The following is a 27,385-nucleotide window of genomic DNA, read 5'->3' as shown; positions in this document are numbered from 1 at the left end:
TTGCATAATTTAGAGGGTGCATACATTTTCTGGATTTATTTGCAACCAGTTATCAAAGTGAAATGAAAATAAACGTAGATTGAGTACTTCCCACCATTTATTTTATATTATTACGTAACACTGCATGTCTAATTGGCCGTATACAATTCTAAAGTTAAGTTTTGCTATCCCTCCAAATTTGACATTACGTTAGTTTATTTTTTTCCGCTTTATATTTTGTACCCAATTATAGTAAAAGTAATGAAATTCTGCTGAAGTATAGACCACCACCACTTCAGTGTTAAAAATTATTTTAAGCTTTTCTGTATTATGTGAGTATTCATAATCAAATAGACTACATCTTTCCGTAGATTTTAATAATAAATAATTAATAGTTATCTTTATCTGATAAGGTTAGCTGATGTTATAATGTTGGTAGAAGGTGACATAAAGTTATACAAAAAGTACACACAGACATGTTCACTGCAAGGACACTTTAATTTATCAGAAGCAATAAATATTCACATCTCAGTTCTCTATTCTTTCAGTACACATATTACATACACAAAGAAAAAAAATTGAAATCATTTGTCTAAAATGATATCAATAGTGCACTGACATAAACTTTTTTTTAGGCTTTAATTTATCACATTAACTCATTCTCTCACCTTCAGTCTGAAATAATAAGAAAAGAAAAAGAAGTCAACATTCCTTTTGGCCCACATCTCCTATCCCTGTCCTTCTTTTATATGTACATACTTAGTGGCACTCACATGCACGCACCTGAATACAGATGGGAGTAGTTCATCCCATAATTATGATAAGAAGCCTATGTATAGTGTAATATGTACATTCAGATTTATACAGTACAATCTATTCAGTAAGTGCAGATATATTCATGCAAGAAGAGTCAAAAAGGACACCATAAAAAGAAAAGGCTAGCCAACACATACTTATAAAATCTTCAGCTGACATTCTTGACTCTCTCCAAACCTCCTTAAAATCCTTTACTCGAGGATCATATCTTCTTCAATTTCATAAACTCTTTCAGTAGCTTGTTCCATAAAGTTTTAATTTTTTTTTTTTTTAACTTTGTCCTCATCTATTCATTCTCTCCTAAATCAGATATATGTAGTTTTCCCTTGGTAATCAATGGCACTGAAAGTAATTCACATCAGTGCTCAATTACAACCTCAAAAAATGCAGTAGCAAAAGGGGCAACACTTACACAAAGCCCATAGTAAAACAGGGGGAAATACAGTATTTACCTGTAGGCTATTTTACATTCTTGACTCTTGTTAGGATTTTGAGCAAGGAGCCCTCAGCAAGATGCCATGGCATCAGAAAAGGTAATAAAAGATTTCTAAAAGTGGCAGAAGAGGGAGGATTAGTAGAAGGCCATTTCTGACTTAAGACATCACGTGTGCAAAACCACAAAACCTCATGTAAAAGCGTGCTTCTTAAAAAAATCAACAAAAAGAAAAAACAAAAAAACAGCCACACACAATGACTAAATCTGATGACTATGAGGAAGTGAGCATAGGTGCCCTGTAACACGATGAAGGGAAGGAATCTTCCAAAATCCAGGTATTTTCCCAATTTCCACAACCATGTTTTTTTTCCAGTATGGGGAGTCTAATAAATATAAAAACTGAAACATGAACTCTATTCTATTCAGGAAGTTCAAGTTTTGCTTGTCATCCCATTAGAGAAACTGTGCACTTGTTTGCTCACATCAAAACAAAACAGTAAAAGAAGAATATTGTTGGTGTTCAAAACAATTTGAACAAAACTAAACCTCATTCATTATTTTCAACAATCAATAATACTAATCATTAAAAACTCAATGGAAATCATGGTACAATGGAAATAAATCACACTTCACATATTAGAACACCTTCTAGTGGCTATGGCAAACTGAGGGAATTTATATGTGCATATACTCTCTATAACCATGTACAAACATCTGCTGATATAATTAATCACTGATCAAAACAATTGTTGGACAATATTCATCATACTCATAGCAGGTATATTATAATATCAATAAAACAGCGAGAAGCTTCAGAAACATTCAAAATATATTATTGATTGTATCTTTAATTCCCGTACCCCACGAGGAATGCATTATAAAGCCAGGTGGCTCCCTTTGACATGTAAAAGACCATTAAGCAAAAGACTGTCAGGAAACTGCACTGGTTTTACAAGTTTAAGACAAAGCAACACATCTGAGGTCTTCTTTAGGAAAGAAAAAAAAATCTTGTCAGCAAAGCAGTTCCTGCAAGAATGGACGGGGACATCATGAAGCCAAGTAAATTATTGCAAAGTCAAGGGGCATGTTTTTTTTTTTATGCCAAACTCCGCTTGAATGTATTTGGTAGCTTAGTCTTTATTTACATCCCCACATAAGCAGCTGGATATATATATGGTCTTCTGTTTTCCATTGTCACATTATCTTGGTGCTGTACATGTAAATAGTCTCATACAGACTCAACTAGACTTCAAACAATTAAAACTGAGGCAATATACCTAGATAAAGATTTAATCTCATCTTAAATTATATGGCTATAGAATTTTCTGATAGCGTGTGTGGAAATTTGTGGATGTGCGTATGTTTCTGTATCTGTGTGCAGGTTTCAGAGATGTGTCTATATGCTATTTGACTCTAGCTGTGCTTTTTATTTCCACCTACATATGTGGAAAACGGAGGTGAAAGTAACAGAGACGAAGCAAGCTGCGTTTCCTCTTGTCACTACTGCTGCTGCTGTTACCTTCTGTCCTGGCAGACTTGGTCCTAGCCCTAGTTCTGCCAAACTCCTCTATTCTATAATCTGACTTCTGGCCCCTGGGGCCCCACATCCTGCTCACACCACGGTACTTATCCGGTTGATAGGCTTGGATTTGGAGCTGCCCCCTGTACCTGTCGCTCCAGCCCCCGTCACCTGCGGCCCCTGCTGAGGCTGCCCTGGGTGCTGGGGGGGGTGAGGGGAGAGAGGTGTAAGAGGGGTAAGGGGGGACGAAGGGGGGGGTAAAGGGGAGTGTGGTGGGGGAGGCGGGATGGAAGAGAGAGGAGGGTACTGGGGCAGATACGGGGCGGCGGAGGCTGCGTGATGCGCATTCACGGATGCGGATGGTAGATTGTGGGGCAGAGTGCCGAATATGAAGTGTGTTTGGTGGGTAGAATGGCTGGCTGGGTGTGGTGTGTGCACGTGTCCGGGGTGGGTTTGGGAGTGTGCGTGGGGGTGCGGGTGGGAGTGAGACAAGGTTAGTGGAAGTTTGGTACCAGGGCCGCCGCCCCCTCTGATGGAGTGTGTGGGCTGCACGTGGTAGAGGGCGAACTGTGGGTTCTGGGAGTGTTGGGAGAGAGGAGAAAGGGGGGGGGGACATCCCACCACCATGTTGCCGTAACGACCCGGAAGCCCATGCTGGGATAGCTGGGAGAGATGGGCCAGCTGCGGGTGCTGGGCGTGTGGGGGGCCAAGCGGTGGACGACAGGGTAGCGGGCCTCTCTGTATAGTATGAGGGGATATGCCTTGCAAAGGAGGAGGGACAGTTTGGACGTGGTAGCGATGGTGATGGTAGTAAGGTGGTGGAGGCTGCACGGTGCCCGCGTGACAGTACTGTGCGTGCAGTGCCTGGATCTTGGAAGGCCCACCGTCCATCTGGCACAGAGATGAAGGGGAGTGAGGAGGGGGCCCTCCCGTAGTCGGTGGGGGGACAGGTGCGGGGAAGGGTGGCCCCGGTGGAATAAGGGGCCCTGGTGGTTTGGCGCGTTTGCTGCCGAATAGGGATCCCAGGAAGGAGCCGCTGCTGTTGTTGTTGCTGCTGGTGCTCCCCCCAGGGCCGCTCCCCGCTCCTGCTCTCTCTACACTGCTGGAGACTCCCCCAACTCCTGTCCCAGCAGTGGTATGTTGCTGCCCCGGCCCACCCCCCACCCCCGTTCCGGGGCTCAGGATGGGGCGGTGAGGCCGGAAGTCTTCTGTTCCATAGCAGCCAGGCATCACACCTGGCACTGGATAGCGTTGGTGAGGCTGAGGGCTGCTAATGATGGAGCCCTGGGAGAATAAACCATCATCATTCTTTAGAAGAAAATCACTGATGGATTGCACTGCAGCCCCTGAACCCACTTACTGGATTACAGAGGTACACACACAGAAGACACATCTCTATCTGATGGTGCTTCGGCAAATGTGAACACACGCAGCCATGCATAAGATGTCAGGAACAAGACAGGTACATGTGGATACTCGTACATACAGGTACATGCACACACACCATCTATATGCACACTGACACGCATTGAGTGTGCTTGTGAAGATGAAGCACCACTGAGGGGAAATGCAGGCCAATTAAAGGAGGTTAAAGGTCGACATCGAATCTTTCAGACTTACTTCCATGGTACTGTCCAGAGAACCAACACTGTTCCTGCGACCACGTTTCCCTGCACCCCACCGGGAAGAGTCAGGTTAGCAAAGAAAGAAGATTGAAATGAAGGATGAAGTTTGTTTGCATTTTTTGGAAAGAGATATGAACTGCATAAGCTGCATCAGAATGTCAGTGGGAAAGAAGAACAGCGTGTTGCAATAGAAACAGAAAACAAAGTAACTGTAGAAGCTGTGATACCCAGTTCAACCCAGCTGACAGGAAAGAAATGGAATTGACCCTGTCTCTGAGGGGCCATTGGCTCACCTGTCTCCGATAGGTCCCTGAGAGATGAGCTGAGCGCTGTGCGTTTGAGACCCTCACCCACAGAGCAGTTGTCATCAAAACTTGTCCTTCCCAGGGTACCGTTCACAACATCGCTTTTCACACCTACGCCTCCTCCTACCACACCTCCACTGAGCAAGCTGGGCCTCATCACACCTTTCTGTTTCTCCAACTCCGCTGTAAATAAACACAAACGGCACCGGGGGACTTCAAAATGAGAGGGAGACATGGTCCAGTAAAAAAGAACTCTCACTAAAGTTAAAGTTCAGAGTACATAATGACCAGCAGATGGGGTACTTACATTCAACTCTATATTTCTCCATCTCTTGCACTTCAGCGATGCTCTCCCTGAGGTCGCTAACAAAGCGGGTGCGATCTTGCTGGCTGGGAGCCATAAAGACAATTAGAACCTTCCTCTCCCCACCCAGGACTGCTGAGGTCAAACGGATACCATGAGGATAGTCTAAGAGACACAAACGGAGAGACACAAAATACTTAGTTATCACTGAATGTAAAAAGAGTGAAAATGTGTAAAAGGAGCAGTGGTCTCTTACATGAGTTCTGGAACATGTGCACTTGCATCTCAACCAAAGGGAAAGATTGTCTGAAGCTATAAGTGACTGAAGTTTTCTTCTTCTGGAAGATTTTGGTCACCTGGTGCACATAGATGGGATATATTTATTATGCACGTTTCAAATGAAACTGATATTTTTTCTTGCTATGTCTTAAAAAGTACTTGACGTGAGTCTTACCACCAAAAGGTCATTAAAGAGGAAGACCTCTCGTTGGTGGACTCCTGTCCTCTGAGGTCTGTTGGGGTCAGGAACCTCATACAGCTGGCAGCAACACACCAGCCTACGATGGGGAAGGGACAGCACCTATATAGACAAACGCAGTACAACTAAATTAACAAACTTATAACTAGTCATGACAACATACTGTATTACAAATCCCTGTGCATTTCCTTATTCAATTAAAAAACTAACAGGCTTCTTGCCCACAATGACTCTCTCCACCGCCTGCACTTGGGACACATGGTCATCATTGGTCCGTAGCTCCCATTTCTGTATCCGCTGGTAAATCCCAACCAGCAGGTCCCTGGGAATATCCTGACCATTGTCCACGCCTTGTTTGGAGACAGGGAAAAGGGGGGTTTAGGAAATGATGCCTATCAAAACTGCACTGTACAAATCACAAATTATACAGAGTGCCTGATGCCAAAAGTCTTCTGATGTTTACAGTTTTGCCACACAAAAGGGAGAAAGATGTATTTGAAAGCTAAACATCAACACTTAAAGTCCACCTGAAGCCACAGGTATCTCTGAAGTCAGAAATGCATACACTGATGGTGCCTAAAATGCCTTTCATATATGTGTTTGTTTTGTGTCTTTCTGTCTGGCAGCACCTCTTAAATTCTTGATGAAATCCTCCAGTTTCATCTTCCTCTCAGCTTTGACGTTGGGACTGTACATATCTGTGTTCAGGAGGATTATGGCAAAGGCCAAGATGAAGATGGTGTCCGGGTTCTGGAACTGTCGAACCAGGGTCGGATTGCACACGCAGTATCTCTGACTGCACAAGAGACAGAAACAACATGTTCAAACGAGTTATCTATCGCTCAGGGCTACCTCTGTTGTAAACCAGCTCTATCCAATGCATACAAACCTAAAAGCCTCGATTAGCCTCTCCACTTTTTGGGCTTCTCCTTGCACTTTGATCTGTGCCTGGAACTTCCTGAGAGCATCATCCAGGTCCATACCTGAGAAGTCCATCTCATCGACCACACAGCTGAAACACACACAGGAGAGGTCACAGCGTGGCCTCACCTTTCGTACAACCTGGAAACTTGGTTTTCACTGGTCCTGTCATGTCAAAAGCATACCTTGTTTGTATGAGTGGGGAGGCAATCAGGTTTGCCTTAAGCTTGCATCCATTTAGACTTAGCATGAAATACGTGAGCTGAAATGTGATCACACATGCTTCTCTGTGTTTGGACTGACATATACTTAGAAAACGCATGTGCGGATCTTTCTGATGTTTTTGTCTTCTGTTATGTTTGATCTATTAAAACCGCCATTTGCAAAAAAAAAAAAAAAAAAGAAGAAGAAAAAAACAAAACCCCCGCCACTTCTGTGCCTTCTATTCCGATACTCACTCTAAAACATCTTTGTTGAATTGTTTCTGTCGGTTTCCCAGGAACTCTCCAATCATTTGCCTGCTGAGGCCCTTCCTCTCCAGGATGAAGCGAGCAATCCCAACCGGAGTGTCTGATACAAAACCTCTCTCTATCAGGTACTGGATCCCTTTCTCTGGCTTCCTATAGTCAGTGAAAAAGAGCATTCTCACAACACTTTAACCGGTGTAATTGTGTGATCATCTTGAAAGTACACTGTCATGGGCACCTCTATGGATTAATACTACAAGCATCTTACTTGTTGAAGAGGTTGAGACCTATGCGGTACTGGCGTCTCTGTACCACATCGCTGTTGAAGGGCGGGGAGTCCCAGCTATGGCGGCTTTCTCTCTGGTACGTCTGTTTTCCCAGAGGTGGAAGAGGCTCCCGCAGGCTGTCCTGCGATGAGGAGCCAGAGCTGCAGTTGACTGTTTCATTGGAGTTGGTGGTGGAGTTGAGTGAGTCATTGTCTCCATCCGAGCAGCACGGCTGCTCAAGACCACCAGGGGGCAGAGCTGTAGAGGAGGAGGAGGACAGAGGTGTGGTGGGGGGTTGCTGCGGGGAGGACGACGAAGAGGGTGTGTCAGGGTACTGATGATGGTGGATAGGGTGGTGGTGATGGTGGTGGTGTGCTGCCACCTGGTGAGGGATGTGTGTCGGAATAGGTCTGCCAGGGGCCCGGGTCTGACCCTGGGCTGCTGCTGTGGAGGAAGGGCGAGTGCCTGTGTTGGGAGAGTGTTTGAGGGTTCCCTGAGGGGAGCCAGCCCCTACCCCAGGCTCCTGCTCATAGACCAGCTGTCTGCTGAGAGAGCCACGATCTGAGCGGTCACTCATGTCCACTGAGCTGTCACTGGGCGGCTCAATAGTGAGGAGGGGCAGATGTGCGCCCCGTAAACGATAGTCCCTGCACTCTGTACATGGGGTGCTGCGCCGACTGTTACTGCTGCCCCCTCCCTCTGTGTCCCTGCTGTCCTCACGTCCTCCGACACCACCACCGGGGCCCCAGTACTCTGTATCTGTGCTACTGGGCGCCCGATCCAGAGACAGGGGGGATGAGGGCATGCCATCGTCCATGTAAAGGGTGACGTCACTGTACGAGGTGGCGGTGCTGTCACCATGCATACTGAGTCCTCCTCCGGCACCCCTGGCTCGTTCTCCCAAACCTCTTTGGGAGGAGGGGTTGCTGCTGCTGCTCCACACACACTCCCCAAAGTCTTCACTAATCCCTCCACCTTCCCTGCTGCCCTCCTGGGAGTCCTCGCGACCCGCGCGGCAGGTAAGGGCATCGTCTATGGAGTCAGCTAAGGATTTGACCTATAGGGAACACAATGCGGGGTAAGATTTCAGCATCATAAATTTCAGATGGTAAAACTTAACTATAGTGCATTTGTTACATGACTGTCTATTGGCTCTAATGCACCGCATTCTCTTCCTTTCTCCTTTTGCTTTTTCTTTCAGTCACTGGAAAGACCTTTGATACTTTCATGTCATAAAGCATTAAAATAAGTGAACCTAAAGAACCTAATTAAGCACACAACACACAGTAAACTCATTACACTGTTACCTGTTTGGAGAAGGAGTCCTCTAAGTGCGTGTAGTCTCCTGGGCGATCTGTGTCGGGGGAATGAGGAGGACCTATGGCCACACTGTGGGTGAAGTTTGTTTGTGTCTGGGCCTGCTGCTGAGGCTGTCGCTCATCAAAGGAATACTGCAGTCTCATGTTGGACAGGATGATGCGACGTGTCATGCGACTCTCTGAAGCTGAGCTTCTGAGGCGCTCGAAGTTCTTGTTCATGCGATACTGTCTGAAGGCTGTCTGAATGGTCCTAGCTGCTCTGCGACTTACAAAGGAGCCACCATACTTTCTTTCCAGCATCTCCACCTGACAAAAAGTAGAAAGAAGAAGCAGAAAACAAAAGAATCAGTGAAGAGCACAAATATTGTATGCAACACAAATCCTCTGAAGAACATCATCATCACTGATACCTTCTTATCCTGCAGATCTGTTGAGAGTTCATAACTATCTGAAAGAGCTTTGCATCTTTTGTTCTCCTCTTCCTCTTGCTTGCGGAGGGCGAGACTTGCAGGTTGGTGGCGTGTTCGCAGTGCCCAGGCCAAACTGGCTGAACTGGAGGCAGCCACGCATGAAGGGTCCCTGGATCCGGAGGGTACGCTGCTGCTGCTGCTCTCAGTATAGCGTTCTGAGCCACGCAGGTACGGCGTCTGGCCGAATGAGCTGTCTTTGCGGGTGCCCGTCTCTGGACACTGTGACTCCCCCTCCACACTACAAGAGAAAGCAGAAGCTTTTAGAATGAGTCATAAGTCATAAGCCTGACAAATATCACACTTTCAGTTGTGTTAAATGCAAACTAGAGACTGAATGAATGATTTAGTCACCATATCACGCAGACGAGGTTACATATAAGGACTTACATGTAGAGTTTAGAGCGGCGAGAAGATAACCATCTCCTAGTGGAACTCATGGTGAACTTGTGTCACTTTAAAATTCCTGTTGCTTCAAAGCCTGACACTCAGACAACACAGCTCATCTATCAGAAGATCAGGCAGCCATAAAGTTCTCTGCCCTCGATTTCTTTCCTTTATTGAGCCCAGAGGTTGAGTTAATATACTACTACTTTCAGCCAAGCCTACCACAAGCATTTATGTTTATGCTTCTAACTTTCTTGTTCCCTCTTTCTGTCTCTTTTCTTTCTCTCAGTGTGTCCTCGTCTGACAAACGCAGTGGTGACAACACATTTTCAGGAGTCATCAATGCACTCCACTGTCACATACCAGCAAGACCATACTGACGGGAAAGACGAGGTTGTTATGTCAGGAGCAGATGTAAAGCGGGCACTTCAGCACACTAAGAAATATCGTGAGACGAAACGCATGCAATTAAAGTCTCCTCCCACATTCACTCTCACTCAGCCTGTTAGTCAGAAGTAAGAGCAAGCTGTTAATTTTTTGCAACCAAATCTCCAATAAAGTTTAGCTGGTTTCAAATGGAATAGTTCCCATTTGCAGTGAGCATAGATATAGCCGCAAAACTTATCAGGGTTCAAGTAAGTCCAGAAATCCTCCAGTGTCCTCTTAGTACTTTTTGCCCAGACAAAATCCACCCCAAGTCAATTGGCCAGTCTGTGTTTGGGAGAAAAACTGCAGGCACATGCTCCTGCCTTCATTTCCTCCTTGAGTTAGCCGCACCCCCTTCTGTCATCTGTACCCCGTCCAAGGCAGCATTACTTCCAGCCCATGAAATAGGCAAACCTTGTTGGTAAGGCACAACTTGGTTTCTGCTATTCTCAAGCTCTGAATCCCATGTCACTGCAGTTGACAAAGTAGGACTGGGATGGTGCCTTATTGACCATTTTTTGCCTTAAATGGGTCAGTTAATGTCCTCCTCCCTCCTTCCTTGAGTTGTCACTGCTCCATTGGTTCGCACAGACTTCCTGTGTTAGAGTTGACTTGGTGTAAACAAGGCCAGAGGGACAAAACTTCTCAGGGAAGAAGGAAACAACTTGTAGGTATTTGTGTGATCTTGTAAGTGATATCGAATCACAAAAAAGACATACTAGTTAATACACCAAGACTCAGAATCTTAGGAGTACACAGGGGGGAAAAGGGTTGGACAATGTAGGGTCTTTCAGCAGGACATCCTGTGCCTTCAAGCAACGCATGACCTGGCTAAATTATTGTTGAGCCTAACAACAACACTGAGGACAACTCCATTATGTTGCATAACACGAGAGCCCAGAGGTAAAAAGACACAATTCTGACATCTACAGGAGAGTGCAAAACAACACATTCAAGTCAAGTTGATCCACATATTTATATTCATACTGTTTGCACGGAATCCATCACTACATTAACAGGCTGTGTTGTGCTTTGTTTCTAGAGAATTAATTACAAGCAACAAGTTTTCTTTTTTTTTTTTGTGCAGCATCATTTATCATTCCTCCTCCTCTGCTCCTTAAATAGAGAAACTGAGAAGGGGAGGGGGGGGGGGTTGCTTGGTGACGGTTGCTGTGGGACCTTTGTGGGCGGTGAGGCAGTTGTTAGGATGAGAAGCGTAGTTGCCATGACAATGTATTGACTGTTATCACCATTGAGGTGGGTGTTGGAGATGCTCCACCGGTTCTGAATGACATTCTACCCAATGTTTGTGTTGTTAGATAAAATAATACATTGAAGCATGCACGTACAGGACCGTCTGAACTTGTTAGTTTGTGGAAAAAAAGGAAGACCGAATTAATCGTCTATAGAATTTTTTCATCTTCAGAGCTCCTTAAAACTGCTCCTTTTAAGGAGGTGCCAACAGGTAGATACATGCAGGGGCTCAGCTTCACCCTAACTTCCTGCCATGCACATCAGCAGGAGCAGATGGTATTTTTCATTGAACTGAGTCACACAAAGCTAAAATACATTCAATGTGACATTAGGGGGCCACAAGCCTGGTTTTATAAAATCTGTCTCTGAATATTCATAGCTGTTCCTTGGACTGATTTGACCTCTAAATCCTTATAAACCTCAACTGCCTTCTGATCACAGAGTATAAAGAGGGAAAATAGTATAAAATAATAAAAACCTTTAGACTAGACACTGCATCAGTGACAGTTTTTATGCAGCAAGACCTTTGCAAGATCTGAATTTCTTCCACTGAGCGCTGGGGGGAAGGTTTTCAAGTTGAGAGAGATACCCATTAAAAGTCTCCAAGTTTGGTGAAATATTTACAATAAAAAATAAATAAATAAATGAATTCTGTTTCACCATTGATTTTTTTTATCACTGTGCAAGGCCCTGCAACCCACTTCCAAGTGTGCATGCATTAAACAAGACTTTTCATTTAGTTTTGCCCGCAGCAAGAGCCAGGAAGTGCTATGCTGTGAGAGACAAGGTGAGGATGATATACGAGTAAAAAGTTTGTTGTATAAAACATGAGTGTGGCCATATCGCAGCTGGCATCTGCACCTCATTACTTATGTAAGAAACCTTGTGTTCCTGTTACAGTGCCAGAGAAAGGTTCTCTCCAGAGGCTCCCTCATAAAGTCCAACCCAGAGTTTCACTACCTCCAACCATTTAATTGGAGCTGAAACAGATGGTTCGAAATCTCATAAACAGAAGAGCGATCGGTGGTGGTGTTAAAAGAGTAAAAGACATGGGCAGAAATTGACAACAGTGCCAATCAGAGAAACTGAAAAGTGAATGGCGGCGCTTGCAGTAAAATACAATGTTGACTCTGTACAGTCTTGCCTGCTGTCCCTCACACATACAATATTGATGTGTTGACAGTGTGTGTATGAAAGAGCAGCAGTGGATCTGACTGTGCCATCGAACCCACAGCGGGACATGGAGGCTGGGGGATTAACCTCTCTGCTGCCTGTCACGGAGATGCCAATAATTGCATCGACCTGTCTGTTGACTCATTTCCACCTGAGCATCGACTCAGTGTAGTTATCTCAAACCCTCAAATAATCTCTTCACGTTCAACTTCTGTGTCAATTTTTCCGCTCTTTGTTTCAGAGCTTATTGGCCAACGTTTCAAAGCCTCCGCAATGCAAATGAATGACAGCAAGATCTGAGGTCTTTTGATTTGATAACATTTACCGTCAGTGTCACAGTGTTTGTAATGTTTTCTGTCATTAAATATAAATCAACAATCTGAAGTCTCTCTGTCACTCGTGATTCCATTCTATAAAATGGACAAACTAAAAGGAAACAATCAAATCATTCATGGGTCAAAACGGCACATTCCTCCACCGCCAACACTCTTCTGCCACTTTGCTGTCTCGAACTGTGAGCGTCCCAACACACACACACACACACACACACACACAGAGTTCACTTCTTTCTGTGACCCAAACCCCACAGTCTGAAACTCAAACTGGGCTTGTGGTTTCATCAGCAGAGGAAGCCCTTCATGTTGAATCCAGGTAGTGATTAAAGCTGTGTGCAACTGTATTGTTTGCAGGGACGACGTCGCTGAAATCCGGCAGTGTTTTGTAAGCACAACCTTATCAGATAATCTCTGGCACTGAAGCAAGGAAGGAATGAAGAGATAAATCTTAAATGCACAGGTGGGCGGACATCATAATTTAAACTCTCTTTAAGTAAACAACTTCTTGACTTCTTGTTTGTCTGTCTGTGGCATCCACTATTTTTGAGAGCGTTCCCAATGACAAACGGCATACTTTTTGTTTTTTAAACTGATCCACTCCCATCTGATTCGGCTCATGTGGAGTCTGCGCTCGCTCATCAACGTGCTTGACTGCCGACCTGCGCTGAGGTTGACAAATCACCCTGACAAACTTACATGACAAAACATTGTCAAAGTGTTGATTGTTATAAGTAATTCTCTTTAAAATTTCAAGAAGCAATTATGCTAAGTGTTCTACAGCATTCTATCCAGACACACTACAGCGGATTATCCAGACTTTGAAAAATATGCGACCTGTCATCTGAACGGCATGTACTCAAAGGCATTCATCTTCCCATCCATTAATGTGTCGGTTTCTCCCCAAATTATTTCATTCTTATAAAAACATAAGACATGTTGCACAACTGAAAAAGGCCCTTATTAACCATCAGCAGACACCATTTATCCTTTGTATTAACCAGTTTCCCTGTCTTTTACTGTCTTTGAGGATTCATGGACACAGCACACAGACCAGTGAGCTCCAGTCATAGGCACTACATCACTGCAGTGTAGACCACCATCCAAACACGGGAGCAGCACATGACGTCATACCTCAATGCTCTTTTGTGATAGTTTTAGAAGTGAAAGAAAAGTTGAGTTCTTACCATGCTGCTACTGTCAGAGAAAGGTCCCACACCAACTGGAGCAGCGTAATAACAAACACACACCCTCTCTCCCTCTCTCTCTCTCTCTCGCTCTTTTGCACTCTTTCACACACACACACACACGTACTTTCACATTGGCTCTTGCTCGCCCTGAAAAGCTGTACAGGCTACATTCTTGACAGTATTTTGACAGCTATGAACCTCCCTCACCCTGCCCAGCTCTTCCCTCACTGACACATGCACAGTCACTTTTATTACACAACCCCAAAGCAAACCAAGAAATGTCGCTCCACGTTCTACTAGGAACAGACGAGGAGACACATGGAAGAAGGGCATTCATTTATTGAAAAAAAAAAGGGGGAGGAGAAAAATAAGAAATGCATGTTGCTTTCTCTTCTGTTTTTGTATCCTGCTTTAGAGATAAAAATGTCCCAAGGGACAGTGGTTAACCTGCATGTCTGCGCTGTCTTCATGAATGCAGGTGAAAGCAAGGACATATGTGTTGTGTGTTGAAGCAGCACAGATGGACAACGTAACTTGAGATGAGATATAACCACTGTGAAGAACTGTCATTTATTTTCCAAATAAATGCGCATTTTCTGTAATAACTTCCTGTGTATCCTAGATGTACATCAGTTACGCTCTCTGAGGTCCAGTAGTTGATATTGCTCCAGTGTACGCAGATTATAAATGTCCTGAGAAACAACAGGAAAGACCACACACTCCTTTTGTACATTTAGAAAACTCTTGGTTGAACATGAAACAGATTTTCTTCCAAAGCTGACACAAGTGGAAACACCAGGATTTCACCAACTACAGCAATATGCTAATCAGGTTACCAACAATAATGAGGTACACACTGTGCGTTTTGCAGGGGAAAACATTGCCATTCGGGGATTATGCGCGCCACACAATCGACACATAACTTAAAATAGAATTTCTATAATTCGTTTTTGCGTGTGGATGAGTACATTGTGCTCTAGGCGGAGACAAGTGAGGTGGGTGTGTGCGAGCCACATTCCGGCATGACTGAAACAACACAGCATGTACAGCATCGCATATTTCACCTTCAGACATGTCTGGTGATCTTTATTTAGGTTCAGGATTAAATAAACAAGCTAAATCTCTTCGGGGGCTTGAATAAACATGATAACAGATGAGGCAATAATTATCTGATGTGTAGGAACAAACTCCATACAATTAATGACTTACATAATATAGGAGGCTAGCTTCTCTGACATTGTATAATGGTTGGTGACAGGACTGTATAGTGATTTGCACAGATAACAAATGGTGACTACTGAGCACATCCGAACTGACATGACTCAACTAGTGGATCCGAGATAAGCATGAGTGCGACAGTAATGAGCAGACGATGATGATACGTTCTGACAGCTTGATAAGGCTGCAGGAAAAGAAACAAACACAATACAGAGAAAAGACAACATCGAGATTGCTTAAAATATAAATGAAAGCATAAATCAGATTACACATGGACAAAGCAATGATAGTGCAGACTACAAGTTGCATGCATTTCCGTTTTTTTTTTTTTTTCCTTTTGGACTTAAAATCCTTGGAAAAGGTTGTTTGACGGGTACACAGTGAGGTCTCCGTTTTCTGGTACCACAAACTGCAATAGTCTTTTCACAGGTAAATGGGCAAGTGAGTCGTTGTCACACCTCAGCTCAGCGAGAAGAGGGGCTACTGCAGCCTGAGGCAGAACAACAGAACTGATGGGCACCTTCATCCTCACCCTCCTCTCTTGGAAAGCGACACGGGAAAGAAACGCAGGAAGGCAGACAGATAAGGCAGAGAGAAAGAGAAAAAGAGAGAGAGGAGGACAGGGTGAAAAACAGCATGAGACACACCAAAATGCAGAGAAGGAAAACAAAAAAGCAAGCAGGTGGAAAGTAAAAAAGCCTGAACTGAGCTGCATTTTTAGTTAAAACAGGGACACAGCAGACATCTTTATTAAAACTGGTGTTTACTGGAGTGTGTGTACATCACAGCTGTCTAATGCCATTAGGTGGCAGTGTTGGAGCATCGTGCACTGGTGTGCCTGAGAATCACAGCATCAGGTGGAGGATAAATGAAGGAAGGACAGCAAAGAGGGTGAGGAGCTGTGTGTTTTTCAAGCTGGTAGAAGGCCTATCTCTAGCTATTAGTCACACCTGGGAGTGGTAGGAGACAGAAACACTCTTAGCCAGAACTGGGGGTGCAGAAAGCTAAAGCAGGCAGACAAGGATGAAATGAAAAGAAAGTGATGGTGACAGGCCACTGTATGAGAGAGAGGTCTGGGGTTTGTCAGCAGGCTTTGGGATTGGTTGAAGTGCAGGGGGTTTGATTCTCGATGTGCCGTACTCACTGTCCCGAGGCCCTGCGGTGGCCCTTACCTGTCCTCCTGCTGTAAGCTTTGGTCAGTAGAGGGGCAGCAGTACTGATGTAGACTGACGAAGCTGTGAACAGTCAGACTGGTGGGGAACAGAGCGGCATAGGCAGCGCTGCCCGCTGCCGTAGGCGTGGTGGGAGCCGAGGTGGGCTGCCCCGAGACAGACGATGGCCAGACACTGACAGGAAGGACCAGAGGCGGACGACACACACACACACACACACACACGGAGAAAGCAGAGAAACAGACATGCATACAGTCAGCGCCAAAGCACAAAGCAAGACACAAAGAGAGACAGACAGAGAGAGCACTGATTTGAAGCTGCACACTGATAGTGACAAGTCACTGAGTGACAATGGTAGTACAAGGAATGACACATTCAAAAGGAGAAAAGAGAGGTAGATGTGTGACAATTTTTACAGACAGCAAAGTGCCTAACATCTTCAAGGGACGCACCTGCAGAAAACACCACAGGTCTTCGTTGATTTCAGCTCACGGAAAATGGGCTACAGGTGTGTTAGAGTGTTAGAAGGAGCGGAGAGCTCAAGGTGAGGGTTTTAGAAAGCATAGGAAATAAAGAGTGCATAGAAATCCCCCTAGTCAGAGTTGTTAAATAGAGTTTTGTGCGAGAAACTCCAAGCGCCCGGATGGATTATATAAGGCTCCATACTGCTCTATAGCTGGGGTCCTTCTGTGGATCATCCAGAATGAAAATGTGAAACCACTTTCCGTAATGCAGGCAAAAGTGCACATATAACACAAAAGCCTCTCGGCTAGCCCTCCACTCGGGCAGGAATTAGAGATGTTCCATCTGCAGATTGTGAGCGAGCAGTGGTTGAGATTAGCATGTAAATGGCTGGTTTCTCAGTGGGGCCAGCTGCTGTCGAGGACACGCAGTCCCTGTCATTTTAGCATGGAAACACTCTCAGAGAGGCACAGGGCTGGAGACAAGAAGCAGCCAAGGGAGTGAGAAGGGAAGTGAAATGCTGCAACACTTCACAACCGTCCACTGTAGCTTACCAGCTTGTTTAATGACCAGCTGTGTAAGTGAATTTTCAGAATGTGTTATTCACATGAGTGTGGCATCAAAAAAATCTAATTTTAATTTTAAATAGTTTTATTCGACACGTGTTAAAGGATAAGTTTGCTAATTCTCTTTGCTGTGAAGAAATCCCATGGAAAGACAAACCGACAACGAATTGATCAGAGTAACTAAGTGCTGCTTGTTTTGAGCCACAGAGCTCCACTGTGACCCCAAAAATGATTGAAAACACATCAATAAGCCAGAATTGCACTGGGTGACATGTTGCTTCATTACGTTGTAGTTTATTTTGAGTCAAACCCACAAACACCCTCCTGTTGCCGTAAATATTCACTAACACCCTGAGGTCCGCTGCTGAAAATAGTCCCCAACAAATATAGTTACTTACTCCTTGTTGAGCCACTTTGGCTAAAAACTACAATTCCCTATAAACTAATGAGCATTTCTTAGGTCTGCTATGATTAATATTGTTTAAAATAGCAATGCATCACCATAGTTATGCCGCTGCCACGAGCTTTACGGCAATTTACAAGCAAGTTTCAATTGTTTCTGTTGATTGTTCAGCTGTTGGGGCTGCAACATCACTGTACCGATTCAGTCTAACCGCTCTCATGCTGGCCAAAATGCCATCGTATCCGACCTTCTCAGCAGCAAACAGCAGACAAAGTTATCAGCTTACTGGTGAACACAGTGGTGAGTCTAGCAGGTACAGAGCCACATATTTCTGCTAGAGACAAAAAAACCACCATCAGGTGGACGGAAACACGACTCCAAATGAAAAATACTGTTGCTCCGTAACTGCTGCATGCAGAATTAAGCAACTGTTTGTTAACAACTCTGCCAGGTTATCTTGTGGGTGAGGACAAGCCAACGTGCCGTCTCCTGCTTGTTTCTGCTGCCCCCAAGTGGCCAAAAGAAATCACATACTGCAGGTTTCAGGGCTCAACTTCTGTAGGAGGTTTAGAGAAAAAAATAGGCTGATGACTGAACCACAGACTGGACAAGGAGGTTTGAAATACTGAGAAATGGACTGATTGGTTTTGGCTTTTTATTGGGATTTGTTAGTAATATAAAAAAATTACAGAATATCACAAGTCAACATAAGCTGAAATACAGTTCATGTTCTTCTGGAGAAGTCTAGGACGTTGAGTAGAGCTATTAGCAGGAGTTAAAGGGTTTCAAATCCCAGGGGAACCAGGGTGGTAAAAATGAGAGTGTTAAAGGATATAATCACGTAGGCGGAGCGCTCGTTTGCTTAGCGCAAATGATAAAAAGTTCCAATTAAATGAGAATAAGCTGTCAGTGGTTATTTTAACAGCCGAGTGTGGAACAAGAGCGCCTTGTTCATTTCTATTTATAAAGATTACACGGAGGCTAAAAGTCAGCACCTCGGTGAGGGTTTCGGGCTTAATTTACAAGCACAGATTCTGCATTGGCGAATATCCTGACTAGACGTGACCTGCGTGTTGTCAGTTTCTCCTTACTGAGTCTCTGTATCGCAGAGAAACAAAAGATTCTCAACAAGTGAACCCGTTGACCTGTTCAGCTTTGGATGGAGATGCGAAGAGAGGCAGAGGTGCTGTTATGTAAGCCTGAGCCGGGCTTGTACACACTGTGCGGTCTTGCTCTGCCAAGATTTGTATTTTATACCAACAGTAACTAATGCCCAGTGTGGCATGAGTTGACAGGCTCATTTAGGATCTGATTTTTTTTTTAATTTTTTGCTTTATGAGCAGTAACGCTTGAATCCCTGAATGCCATAAAGACACTCACAATGCCCCCGTTGTCTTCCTCCTTCCTCTTCTCCTCCATAGAAAAACAAAACACACACACTACCCACACACACCCTTCATGTGTATACATCTCTCTTTTTTTTGTCATTAACACACAGACTAACAAAATGATATAAAAAAAAGAAAGAAGAGAACAAGATATGAATCACATGTCAAAAGATATTAATGAGAGTGCACAGGAAGTCCAAGAAAAAAGCTGTACATTGGGAGAGTGTGTATTTAAAGCAGTGAGCTGACAGAGGCTGGAGGCAGGAAGAAGAGTGGGCGGAGAGCGAGCTATGAGAGTGGGAGAGGTTGAATACGGAGGAGGGCAAGGGTGAAAATAATCAAGAGAGGAGGAACGGAGGGAAGAAGGATGGAGAGGGGAGGAGGAATGTGAAATGGAAACCGGAGTGATGGTTGCTGCTGCTGGAGTCAGTGTTTCCTCGAACCGGTGCAGCGGCACGGGGGTGTCGGCGTGTAGGAGAGACTATGTATAGATGAGCGAGGAGAGTGGGAGCAAAGCTCACATGCGGCGATCACAGGAAGACATCGTCGTTGTGGCAGGCTTTTTTTTTTTTTTTTTCTCCATGTATGCTTACACACCACAACAACTGTTTGGTGAAGCAGCCCACAGCCAAAGACAGCACTTCCATTTACATCCCCGTGCCTTTTCTGGGGGTACTACCGGTCAACTGAGCCGTGGTACGACCCACTTCGGATTCTGCTTTCACTGGTTTTTTGTTGTTCTTGGTTTTTTTTTGCCATTGTCTATGAAATAAGAGTGTGGGCGCGCACTGCGTCATCCCACCTCCAGCGCGTGACCCACGCGACTCCTGCTGACAGAGATGTTTGATAACCGCACGCATTGCGTAGTAGCCTTAAGTTAAGTGTGTTTTTATACACAGCACCCCCCCCTCCTCACGTCTCTTTCCCTTCTACAACCACCACCCTTGCGTTCCACTGTGAGCTTGAGTCTCCTGCTGCTTGGCAACAGTGCGGACTGCATGTGTGGGCGTTTGGCGTTGAGTGCCAGGCGAAAGCACTGACAAAGGAGGGGCACAGTTACAGTTACGATTCAGCTACGCACACCAGGCACCTGCTGTACCCTGTGAGTGTGTGTGTGTGTGTGTGTGCGCGCACACGTGTGTGAGCTCTCTGTGTGTGTTTGAACGGGATATGATTCACCCAAGTGAAGAACAATTAGACTTCATTTGAATGTGACGTGGGAGACACGGAGGGAGTAATTCAAGAAAACGATACACCTGCAGCTCACCAAAGGGATTTTTCTGTCAAGTCTGAAACAGATCCCGGTCATAACGCGTGACTAATCTGTCTGTGGTTGCGTGCCAGAGTCACCACGTCCTAAGTTTTGAATGAAAGGCAAACCGTAACCTGTGACAAATGAAAACGCAGCAGCACTCATCTGTCTTCAGTATGTCTCCTCCATCCCCATCAAGCCGTCATTCAGTCCTGCTTCTGTCTTTCACCCTGCTCCTGCTCCCACTCCTACCCTCTCTTCTCTTCACTTCTCTCCATCTCTCTCTCTTTCTCTGTTCTGTCTCTCGCCCACAGAGTTCTTCACAGAAGAGCTCGCTGCGTTCCCACGGTAACCAGTCTCCCTATTCTGCTCCACAGAGCGTGTTTGACAAACATCCCGCCTCAGAAGTGCCACTTATCTGCATCTGAACGGGAAAGACAATGAATTAAGTCGTAAGGTTTCTGTAAGTTTTAACAAATTTAATTCAAGACTGGCATGAATGTAGAAGAAAAGAGAAAAGAAAAGAAAAAAAGAGTCTAAGATTTACTTGCAAAGTAAGTTAATTTAATTCAAATGTTCTCATGCACGTGGTGCAGGAGGGCTTAAATTTGTTCCTGAGCCTGATCTCGTCTGAGAGCAGGATGTGCTCTGATCAGTTCTGACCGGGTTGTACAGTACACATTAAGGTTGTTGGTTCCTTGTTGGTTTTGTTCTGCAGTTCTCTTACAGTGTGATCAATGCAAATGTTTCCCAAAAACACATTTAAAAGCAAGATAGTGTTTAAGACATTTAAATGGACTCGGTGTTAGATTATTTAGACTTTTTAAGGAAAACCTTGTGGTAGCAGCTGGGAAAAGACTATGGAAGTGCACCTGTGTTAATCAAATGCTGACCCACAGAGTCCACGGGGGATCATCATTAGATCCACAGTGATGTTCAACCCACTGATGAATGGACTGAAGGATTAGTGCTCTGCCCTCCTCGCTAATAACAAAGCAAGACTGCTAATCTCTGCGTCAATTTAGCACGGCTGTTTCTTGGACACGAGTATTATCTGCACCCAGCTGCCATTTAAAACAAAGCAAAAGAGGCTGTACCAAACTGATGGGGGAGGGGGGGGCAAGAGGCGGAGGGGAAGGGGAGGAGGTTGGGTCAGGAATGGGATATCTGGCTGCACCTTTTATCTCCCTCCCCTCCCACCCCTGGACAGGTGAGGTTGAGGGAGGGAAATACAATATCGTAAGTGCCTTGAAGACAGCTTTACAGTTTCCACAGCAACTATCCATCACAGCACTGCTGTTCCAAGGACGTTTCACTTTACATTACAGGTATTCACTTGTCTCCTGGTCGGCACACACAGACAGAGGGTGAATAAACATTTGTAAACAAGCAGGTAAAGAAGTGAGCAAGGTTGTGTCCAGGGGTATGACAACAAGCTGCCTGAGACTCTGAAATTCAACATACTGTGGATGGTAAACTGAACACTTCAGCAGGAGTTTGTATTCTGCCGCAAAGCCCGTCTCGTCTGCCCGCTGATGTGTCACGTTTCTGTTGGCACATCTCGCACAGGTGAGACGTGGCACCGACGTAACACACCAAACCCGACTGCGAATCCATCTGCTTTTCCATGTGACACGCATGTAAAGACACGCAAAGAGAGTCTGTGCATTCAGCGTGAAACACTGAGTGCCTCACTGTGCTGTATATGACCATCTGCAGATACAGCCAAGGTCAGCGGCCAGTCTGCGCTGGGGATGAAAGGCAGGCACTTACTTTTCACTGGGTTACTCAGGCTTAAAAATATGTACCTTCATGGATCCTGAGCAACACGTGAGTGAGTATAAATGGAAGCGAGTATGATATTTCATTTGCGCACACCGTATGAATCCATGAACACTCACTGCACTCAGAAATGGAGAGGAGAAGGCAAAAAAACACCACCCACATACACTTGCCTCCCCCACACACACACACACACACACACACATCCATCATTTAAATTTACGTCAAGCTAAACTGCATCACAGTAATCATTAGCGCTGCTGCAATATTTTAATTCGGGGCCAAAATTAAACATTCTTTAATCCACTACAAAGCCTGAAATAGAAAATATAAAGGAGAGTGAGATGTGAGATGAGTTCTCGGGAGAAACGGCAGCTGCAGCCTCACTGTGTTTCTTCTGGAAACTCACAGTGAGTTTGGAGAGAACAGATTAGCTCCCATCACATCACGCAGAGCAGGTCAGCGAAACTCAGCTGAGCTTACCCCCCACATCTGCCCTGGGGGCCATTTCATTCCTCTAAATTACATCTGCGCAATCTCTTTGCTACCACAGAGTGCAAAAATACTGCTAAAAATGCCCAAATTACCACATATTATGAAAGCGTTAGTAGCTTCAAGAAAGAACGTTCAATCAATCTAATCGAAAACAAAACCTGTGCTTCAGGTTGAGAGCAGCAGAAAGAGCGAGTGAGCGAAGAGGGGGAAGAGAAGGAGAATAGCACAAAAGTAATTTCTGCAGCTTCTCTGAGTCATATCTGCAGCAGTGGGAAACAGAGACAGCGAGGGGGAGAGTGTGTGTGTGTGTGTGTGTGTGTGTGTGTGTACGTGGGTATGTGTGAGAGAGAGAGAGCTAGAAAGAGAGAGAGAGAGAGAGAGAAGGGGTGGAGTGGGGGCTGTAAAGGGTATGTGGGGGGGGGGGGGGTTATGTGCAGTAGAGCTTCACAAAATTAGCAAATTAAGCTCCTTCTGAAACAAAAGTCCATTACCGTTCTCCATATTCCCCAAACTGAATTAAAGTCACTCTGAGAGAGAGTCGAGCACATGCCCACAGTGCCCCGCATTGGAGAGAAGATAGATGGAGGCATGGAGGGAATAAAGAGACGAGCGGCGACACAAGCATCTTCGCAGAAGCTCTTTGGAGCTTCTGAACACTCCCACTGTGACACTGAAAGTGAAGTGAAGAAAGGAAAAGACAGTCTTTTTTTCTTTTTTTTGCTTTATATAATAACACTGCTCTGAGTATCAGCACCAGTGGGGCCGTCGCCAGGACCTCTCGCTGCCCCTGCCTCTCATCCTGTGAGCTGGATGAGGACAGCTGCATGTAAGTAGCACATAATGAAGGATGCAATCTCTCACCCATACAGCAAGAGCTCGTCATAACATGACAGGCTGCAGGCAGACTGCACGGTCACATTAGCTGTCTAATAACGGACATCCTAGGTTGTAACCTACTGTGCACACATACACACTCACAAGAAAAAGACACACACACACACACACACACACATACACGCACAGCAGTAATTATCACCCGTAGGCTAGTGGTAATTATACTCTGGTCACACTAATTAATCTCTCATGTATTCTGTGTGGACCTACCTCCCTATTTCACACGTTTTGTGCGCTCACACCAGCATATATATTACATAAAGATACACACACACATGCATGAATAGGCCTGTATTAAATGCACTTGCATGACCTCTCCCAAAATAACAACAGCACAAAAAAAAAAAAACAAAAACATCTGCCGCGCTCGCAGCAAGCTGAGGCGATGCCCTCGACCCCGCTGCTTCTTGGAGGAGGGACTTGACGTGAAAAGTCATTTCACCCGGAGGCTGCGGACTCACATTGTTCACACTGCTATTAACAGGAGGAGAGGAACAAAATAGGGTAGCATTTGGGACAGCTGTTTACAGCATGCCGCTGGGAGAAAGAAGAGGAGGGAGACTTTGTTTTGATGCAGTTGCTGCACGCATGGCTACAAAAAAAAAAAAAAAAAAAACGATGGGGCCGAGTTTATTCAGTTTCCTTGTCCAGAGTCAAAATTGTTATTTGAGGCACAGAGTGCACGGGGCAGAGATGAGGGCTCCTACTGGAGCAGCAAAAACTAATTGGACAAAAACAAAGGCGGCTCTCTGAGCCTTGCCTTCTCTGGCCCAGACTCCCCTCGCCTCTCTCCCTCCCTCTCTTACACACTCTGTTGACAGATGGCAAATCAGTGTGTGTGTTCCACCTTTTCTCTTTTAGACTGGGGCCCGCTGAGTTAGGTCGCTCAGTCACTTTCCTCCCCCTTGTCATCTTTTCCCTCTCCCACATCTTCCTTCTGTCTCTTCCTCTGATCTGAGTCACATTTAGAGCATCGCATGCACTGATGATGAAGAAATTCCTGTTTTTATCTGATCCACTATGAGACGACAGGCTTTTGTCGCTGACCTAAGCTAATAGGCCAGTTTTGGGTTAGGCTGAGTCACAGCCAGACAGGGACAATATGGCTCTACTGCGCGGGTGACTCTTTATTAAATGTGACACTTCATATGATGCGCTTGTCTGAGCCCGAATCCAAAGTCAGCTACAACCACTACAGGCAATTAACAAGGGAGGATCAGCAAGATCTACATCTGCAATTCATCACTGCATTCAACACCTACATAAATAACTAATATGTGCTTCTGTGTAATGACTAAGTCACCCCCGGGGATGAGGGGATGGGGACAGAGAGGCAGACAGGCGGAGAGAAAAGACAACTCTAATCGATAAGGGATTTGGTCAGGTCTGAATCAGTGATTGATAAGAGGATTGGGATCAGCTCACGGGCAAAATCCAGTAATAATTGCCGAAACGATTGTTATCGTATGCAGAAAGAGCGACGGTTCCTGTCGCTAGGAGTGCAACATTACATTTCACTGTGCACTTTTTCACATGAATCGCTGCCTACTCACAAAGCTTAATGCTTCTGCAACAAAAGCCGGCTCTATCTGTGTATGTGCGTGGTTAAGTAAAAAAGCGAGGACAGATGCACTTGCTGTTTGCCAAAGCTGTGTTTGCAGCACTCTAAGTTCAGGTCAGGCTTGAGCTGGTGGTGCAGGACAACCAACCTACAGTTCAGAGTAAAGAGGGAGGAAAAACAAAAACCACTCTTAACCAACAGTGGTCAGATTTTTTATACACAGGAGGCGGGTCTCATCAGTCCAGAAAGTTCAGATCGCCACAAAAGATCTCGTCTTTTCCTCAGTATACTACTATGCTCTTAACTCCTACGCACCTCGCATAATAGACTGCCATCATGACACATATCAAACCCTCTGCAGGCATAATCACACGCCGCATGAGGAAATGGACACCTTGAGCACTTATCACTCTACCCATAATCCTCCAGCACTGTGCACATTTCCTCGTCGTGGTGTACTTAAATTAAAAAAAAAATAATAATAAATTACTGCTTACATTTAGTCCCATTACTGTGAGGATTAGCTCTGGTGACCAGAAAGGCTGCAGCTCCATACAACCTGTCATTATGTGAGCTTAGCATGTAAATGTTCTGCCACGTTGGATCTCACAAAGACTGCGGTCATCACTACAGTTTCATCGACATCCCTGCACAAACACGAACATGAAGCTCATCACTCACTGGAGGAAAGAACTTACTTTCTACGAATGGTGGAACTGGCGTTGGTGTCGGTGCTGTCGGTGCGTTCGAGACGGTCTCGCTCGGTGGTGGAGGAGCCACAGGAGAGACCTCGGGTCAGCCTGGTGTGGGTTCTCCTCTCCCTGCTGGGCCCTGGTGTTGTGGCTGATCCAGCTGTCACCTGAGCTGTCGAGGTGCTACCGTTCCCGCTGCCGCCGCCACCGCCGCTGCCACCTCCACCACTGGCATGATGGATGGGAAGGGACAGAGGCTGGCTGTGGTTGTGGTTCTGCTCGGGGGTGTCCGAGCCACCCGTCCTTGGGCCTCGCTCCTGCTTCAGGTCCTGGTTCTCTTGGCTGACCCGGTCCAGCTGGCCCTCCAGCTCCTCGATGCGCCGGCGCTGGGTCTCCAGGAGCTTGGCCTGGCTCTCAATGATGTTGTTGAGCTCCAGGAGGTACTCCACTGCCCGGTTGGGGCTCTCTGGGCTGGTCTCCATGGTGGGCCTCTAGGGGTATGACCACCACCAGCCACCACCACACTTTCGACCCCCGTGGGGCCGAGATCCACCCCCCCCACCAGCCCTGATGAGTGGGGGGGAGGGAGGGACCAGCTAAGGCTTGAGTGAGGATTAACTAATGTCTTCAGATCTTCAGAAACAGGAAGTCACAGAGATTAAGAGGTTGAAAAGTTCAGAATGACTACATATCCCCAAATCTGAGAGCAAAAATGAGCATCATAACATCTCAGTAGCTGTCAAAAACGTTGCAGTGCCGAGAAAAGGGTTCAAAGCTCAAAAAGAAGCTCAGCACACTGTTGAGTGCCCTCGAAACCGCGGTCGCTTTGAAAGACCACGCAAAATCAGCATGGAGCAGGTCAAGATTTTGGGGCATCATGATGAATATTAATTCATTTAGCAAATATTGAAAAAAAAAACAGATTGAGAATGGCTTTGTGTGTCTGTGTGTGTGGATGAGGGTGTGACAGAGATGTGTGTTGTCTAAGGTGAGGCTGATTAAAACTCAGTAATGAACTTGTACTTGCTTTGCTGGCTCTTTGGGCAAACGAACACACAGAGGAACGAGAAGAATTATGAATCTATCCACCGACCTGTGACACATCCTGCTCGGATAAAACATCTCAAACACACCGGCTCTTTAGCCTCCTCGACATACAAGGGGGAAGGGGGGGGATAGGGGTAATGGGGGAGGGTGACGCTATTTATGATCGACCACTAATTATCAGGCACTGTCAATCATTACATAACTCAGAAAATTCTGCTCCCTCCCACGTTGAGTATCCCCGCAGTCTATCATCGTCGCTTTCAACCCATGGCTTGATGTGTCTTTACGGCGCACAAAGTAAGCAGAGGAGGCTTACTAAGTTCATTCTCGAGGTCCAAACCCTCCCCTCTGCCCCGACAAAACTACATCCCAGAGCTTTCAGTTCAGATTAGTTCCCAAACTGTGTGTCTCTGGGCTTTTCATCCGAGGATAACGCAGTCTCGAGTTTTCTTCCACGTCACGCACTCATAAACACTTGATCTGGGGGATAAAACGCGACAAAAAACTATCTGGATTTCTTTTTCTTTCTGACAACCCGAAAGTCTCGATATGCTGTGCTGTCGAATCTTTAAACTGCACTTTTGTGTTTGCCGCTCTCGGCGCTGATCTGAAATCGGTTTTAAACGAGCAAGATGAGTTATTTCCTACTTATCTGAGACGAGCTGAAGCTGTTATCAGGTCGGTAATCCATGCAGGAGCGCAGCATTGAATTCTTCTTAGCGGTGGCGCAGAAACAAGAGAGGTTTCGCTGCTTGAGCGTCTCAACTGCAGCGATGCGTGCGGCTTTTC

General features: G+C 45.5%; 1 protein-coding gene across 1 annotated transcript; it reads right to left on the bottom strand.

Annotated features, from left to right (window-relative positions):
• Positions 1–458: 458 nt before the first annotated feature.
• On the bottom strand, positions 459–27,385 carry iqsec2b (IQ motif and Sec7 domain ArfGEF 2b). Its single transcript, XM_046395585.1, is given in 15 exon segments — positions 459–2,961; positions 2,964–4,034; positions 4,371–4,420; positions 4,669–4,863; positions 4,988–5,149; positions 5,241–5,340; positions 5,439–5,564; positions 5,673–5,812; positions 6,092–6,258; positions 6,352–6,474; positions 6,842–7,003; positions 7,119–8,173; positions 8,424–8,741; positions 8,846–9,143; positions 25,556–27,385. Coding segments are annotated over 15 exon segments (4,737 nt in total). The 5' UTR covers positions 26,032–27,385; the 3' UTR covers positions 459–2,667.

This window comes from Scatophagus argus, chromosome 8, assembly GCF_020382885.2.
Source record: "Scatophagus argus isolate fScaArg1 chromosome 8, fScaArg1.pri, whole genome shotgun sequence".
Classification (NCBI taxonomy): domain Eukaryota; kingdom Metazoa; phylum Chordata; class Actinopteri; family Scatophagidae; genus Scatophagus; species Scatophagus argus.
Note: the sequence above shows the minus strand (reverse complement) of the source record. Positions and strands in the feature narration are given on the sequence as shown.